The 5061-nt window shown below is 56.4% G+C and overlaps 1 protein-coding gene across 1 annotated transcript in view; it reads right to left on the reverse strand.

Annotated features, from left to right (window-relative positions):
• Positions 1 to 3477, reverse strand: part of GC (group-specific component (vitamin D binding protein)) — a gene marked incomplete at its 5' end in the record, with an annotated part of 3577 nt that extends 100 nt beyond the window's left edge. Inside the window, 11 exon segments of the mRNA XM_010161623.1 lie at positions 50 to 107; positions 109 to 177; positions 419 to 516; positions 626 to 758; positions 1014 to 1216; positions 1331 to 1460; positions 1767 to 1861; positions 2006 to 2138; positions 2530 to 2741; positions 2834 to 2966; positions 3408 to 3477. Of these exon segments, the coding sequence (XP_010159925.1) occupies positions 50 to 107; positions 109 to 177; positions 419 to 516; positions 626 to 758; positions 1014 to 1216; positions 1331 to 1460; positions 1767 to 1861; positions 2006 to 2138; positions 2530 to 2741; positions 2834 to 2966; positions 3408 to 3477 (1334 nt within the window).
• Positions 3478 to 5061: the final 1584 nt, after the last annotated feature.

Genomic DNA, 5061 nt, shown 5'->3' on the forward strand with positions numbered 1-5061 from the left:
GGCTGGCTGCCAGCACAGCTCAGGGCTGGGGCGGGTGCCATGGCTCTACCTTGGAGGCGCAGTAGAGGGGGGGAGAGTTGGGGGCACAGCAGGTGGAGGCGAAGTGGTCGCCCCCCCCCCCGCCCCGGCAGCTCCTGGCTGGCCTCGGGCATCGTCTGCATCAGGCTCTCCCGCAGCCTGCGGCATAGGGACCAGAGAGTTTTAGCAGGGACTCGGGGACGTTACATACCCATACAGCATTTTTTGGGGGTGGGGGAAGCAGGAGCAGGGATGGATGCCCTGCAAAGGATGTGCTCCCCCATATTTTGCTGCTGTTGAGGCTCAAAACCACTATCTCCGTTCGTGCATCCGCAAAATTTTGGCCAACTTTTGCTTGCATCCGCTGATGCAGTTTTGGGGCTGGGGAGCAAAGGCTTACCTCTTCTTGAAGTCGAGGAAATTTAACTCAGTGTACTGCCCACAGAGCCGGCTGGCCTTTTCCAGGAAGGGGGGCAGCTCTTCTCCCATCTGCTGGCGCTGGGTGGCAGAGGATGGCTGTAACCAGGCTGGGTAAAGCCCCTGCGGGGTTTTGGGGGATGCAGGGCCGGGGAGGGGGACAGCAGGGTGAGCTGTGCCCGCAGCTCACCTTGCTGGCCAGGCAGGCAGAGGTGTCCTTGGCAGAGCAGCAGTCCCCCCTGACTTTTTTGGAAGCATCGTACAGCTTGCTGAGGAAGGCGTCAGGAACACTGGTGTGCCTCCGTGCCAGCTCGAACAGGTACCTGGGCCAGGGAAATCAAGTTGCCGTTATGAGTTTTTATTACCGGCACTGCTCGGCGTGGGGTGGGGCCTGCGTTTGCCACCTTTGTGCAGCCCCTGAGGGCGACACCCCTGAGAGAGGAGAGGGTGCTGCCCCAGTTCTCCTAATAATGATGACACCATATAACGAAGACACAGGGAGGAGGAAGGGTCAGCAGGAGCGGCAGCCGGGGTACCAGAGGTAACCCAGCGACACAGCTGCTGCAGGTACCACTCACCTCTTGGCTTGGCGAGCCCCCTCCTCACCGCACAGCTGCTCCTCCGTTGGCTTCTGCGCCTCCGGCAGTTTGGGGGCGGGTGCCGGTGGCAAGGCCGAGATGCAGAAATAGTTTTGCATGAGGTTTTTCCCCTTGCAGCAGTCGGCAAACCTTTTGTCCTGGGCTGAGAGCATGCCGCAGGCTTTGGCCGTGTGCTCCGATAGCTGCGAAGAGGAGAGCAGTGGGTGCGCGGACCCCCTTGCCATGTTGGGATTCACTCCTTAAGCCCCTTCTCTGACTTGGGAGGTGGTTTTGGGCTGGGCCTCTGGCTCCCCTACCTTCTTCTGCATGCAGTCCTCGGCCACCGAGTCGCAGCACTGGGAAAACACCTCGGCAGCGTCTTCTGCCAGGGGGAAAAGGTCCTCGAAGGAAGCACTGGGAATCTTCTGAGCAAGTGAGGTAAGGTAGCTGGGTAGGCAGAAGGCATGCGAGAGGCTTAGGGAGCTCAGCTCCCCCTTGCCCTGTTAACAGCTCCAAGCAGGGGTTTCGCCGCATAGAGGTACAGGAGGAAGGTGATGGGGAGCCACGGGACTCACTCTGCACCTCTGATGTACACAGAGAGAGTTTCCAGGGGTTGCTACGCTTGGGTTAACAGCTTAATTAAAACTTTTCTTTGTGAATGCTGCCTGTCAACAGGACCCACTGCTTGAAGTAGGAATGCGCTCCCAGGCTGACCTGTGTTCAAGGAGAGTAAAGGCCATTTCCTCCTTTTACCTGAAGGTGACTTTGTCCTTCCCATACGCTGTGAAGCGGGAGCAAACCCGGTTTGACATCAGGGTGAGGAGGGAGATGGTTTTCCTTTCCAGTTTCTGCCACAAAAAGAAGATGGAGGTGTCCTCCAAGGAAAATGCAAGCCTTTCCCAGCCCCCTCTCCCTGGGCCATCAGCACGGTGCTCGCCTGGCTCTCCAGGGAGCAAGGATGGGGATGAGCCTGGCATTCCGAAGGGACTCACCTCCTTCAGGAAGCAGGCGGTGGGCATGGGGGAGATGCAGCAGGTGGACACCATGGAGAGGAAGGTCCGTGTGGAACCCAGCAGCACAGGCAGTGGCGCCTGGCCATAGCTGCTGGCATAGTCATGCAGGAACCTGCGGCAGAGGTGGGGGATCTGGGTGCTCTGGTGCAGAAGGTGTGGGGTTCTTGGAGCATTAGGGTGGCCCGGGGGTGGGACCTCTCTCCAGGTATCACACCATGCTGCCACCAAGCCATCGAGTGGGCTGGTGGCTCCTCTCCGGCCACTCACACAGGCGATGGCCTCATTCCTGTGGTAAAATCCTGTTCCTGGGGCCCGTGCTAGTGCAGGACACCCCAACTTTTTACTCTGATGTGCTGGTAGCCCCACGGCCAGCAAGATGTCAGAGGGGCGAGACCAGGAGAGGTTTGCTCTGTGAGCATCCGGACGTCGCCCGATGGCAGCAGGCACCAGTGCTCAACCAGGCGTTACCCGCAAGACCAAGTGCCATCCCCATCCCGGCTTACCTGTCTGCAAAGTCCTTGGGGTCCTTCTTGAAGGCCTCGCAGAGCTCTTCGTTGGAGGGCTGGAGGTAGCGGGGCAGCTGCTGGGGCGGGTGCCGCAGGGCGGCCAGGCACAGCTTCTGCTCCAGCCCCTCGTGGGTGCAGCAGCCGGCCGTGCCGGGGTGGGCCGGGAAGGGCGAATCCCTGCTGCAGGATTTGGCTGACAGGGCCGAGGACTGTGGGAGGGAGAGGAGGTTACACGCTGGGGCCATCCCATCCCCCCTGCCCCCCGTTTTGGGGTCCATCTCCTGTTTTCGGTCAGCCTCACCCCGGCGTCATAGCAGGAAGGGTCGGCACCTTCAGTGCAGCAGGTTTCAGCCAGGGAGACGATTTCGCGGACGAGGTGGCTGATCTCCTCAAAGGTGGCGTTGGAGAATTTCCTGCTGTTGGCAATAATGGTCCTGGGAGCAGGGAGCAAGGAGAGGATGAGCTGGTAGTGTCTTTCTCTCTCTTTAAAAAAAAAATCACATTGCAGCATCATTCTGCCGAAACAGGGTTTAACAAGACGGAGAGGAGCAGCTGTTGCACTGCAAGAAATAGCAGCATATTCCTTGGAAAACGGCCAAGAAAGACCCAGAATGGGTCTCAGGCCGGGGGCTGCCCTTTCCAGGGGATCATGCACCAGCTCTGTTAGGATTCCTAATTATTTAGGCACCTCATACTGTTTTGAAGAGCTCAGCGATGAAGCAAACTTTCCTCCTGTTAAGAGCAATCAGGTTCCTCATCTGCAGGGAGTAAATAAATCCTCCCCTTTCTAAAATTGTTTTAATTTTTTTTTTTTTTTTGGTCTTGGCTTAGGTGCTGAGTGTCCTGGGAAGGCAAATACGGCAGGAGGTACCTACAGGGTTCGGAAGTCCTCCTTCCCCAGGATCCTGAACTCCTGGCAGACTTTGTCCCGGACATAATCTTTACCTGTAAGCGCAGAAAAAAGAGGATTTGTGAGCAGGTTTTGTGCTTTGGCTCACTTGGGTGCAGCCTGAGTGGTGGCTGGGGAGCAGGAAAACACCAGCTTTGCTTTCCCCTGCAGTACTGCCTCCCATGCTCTTCTCTTTGGGTGCAATGGAGCTCATTTCCAACAACCTTTCTCCTTGCAGGAAAAGAAATCCAAAACCCAAAGCAGCATGGCTCTGTTTAATTGAGTCTCCTACAGAAAATAACTCGGGTCTTCTGCATTTTGCCAGGGAAAACGATCATTTGGGGAACAGCCTGCTCCCATCTGACCCGCTATTTTGCCCTCATTTTCCACGTCCCTCCCCGGCAGCAGCGTGGGAAGGAGGGATGCTATGCCACCACAAAACATGGTGCAAGGTTGCGGGGCTCTGGCTTTATTCAGTTGGGGATTGTTATTTTTTTTACACGGTTGCTTCTTTTCTTGAGTCAGCCTTGGTGGTGGTCCCTGGGGGGATGCTGGCACGGCACTGCAGACCAGCATGGGCCACTGCTGCACTGCTGCTCTCGGAGAAGTACCTCCGGTACCCAGGCTGCCCCTCCAGCTCTGCAGCCAAAGAGCTGGGAGAGCTACAGGTAAAACACCAGGTGCGTTCACCCCTTGTCCCAACGGACGTTTCTGTGTGCTTGAAATGTGTGGTGTTGGTTTTCCTGGCAGGGTTTGGAGACCGTAAGGGCTGGGGGATCTGGAGATGGGACCATAGAGGTCAGGAGTACCCAGCAGTGAAGACATCCCCGGCAACGCTCTCATCCCCGGAAAAATGCTATCGATTTTTGCTACAAACCACGTCGGGTAGACTTTGGTACCAGCCGGGTAAATAGTGATACCAGTATTTACTGGTATTACAGTGCAGAGCAGGGTCATCTCCACAAAACCAAGGGGTTATGTGGCGTTACACTGAAGGTCACATTGCTTCAGTGGGTAAGAAAGGGCGAGGGGGCTTTTGCAAGGCTGGTAACTCTGGGAAAAAAGGGGAAGCCATGGTAAAAGGCAATTCCCGTTCCCCACAGGAACATTGGTTGTCAGTCCTGCTTTAAGTGCCAACCTGTTGCATCTCTTTTCATTTTCATAAAGCGGTATGGAAGAAGGAAGTTTCAAGGGGTTTTCTTTTGGCAGGTGGATGATTCCCTGCGGAGCTATGAAGGCAGCAAGAGGTGGCACGGAGCATCGTTTCCATCCGAGGGGTGGGTTTTACTGTGAAATGGTGCTTATGAAGGGGGTCAGAAAAATCTCATATCCCCTTGCAAAGCAAGGCCCAGCAACTCTCCTCTCCCTCTGCCCCCAATTCCATCCCAGCTTCTTTGCCTTCAGCATCATGCCAAAGGGGCAGTCTGGGTACCAAAACATCATCCCACACCTTCCCTTTCCTCTCTCTGAATCCTCTCCGGCAATTTGGCAGGGGAGAGGGGAAGTCACCGAAAACTGCTGGAGCTGAAGGCCCCGGTCTCGTCCCCCATGCCCCAGAGGAAAGCAAAGCCCCAGGCGTGTGATAAATCCCCTTACCTCGGTGCTCGGCACACGCGGCAGCTAAAAGCAGCAACAAGGCA

Source organism: Eurypyga helias, unplaced genomic scaffold (assembly GCF_000690775.1).
Source record: "Eurypyga helias isolate BGI_N326 unplaced genomic scaffold, ASM69077v1 scaffold22711, whole genome shotgun sequence".
NCBI lineage: Eukaryota > Metazoa > Chordata > Aves > Eurypygiformes > Eurypygidae > Eurypyga > Eurypyga helias.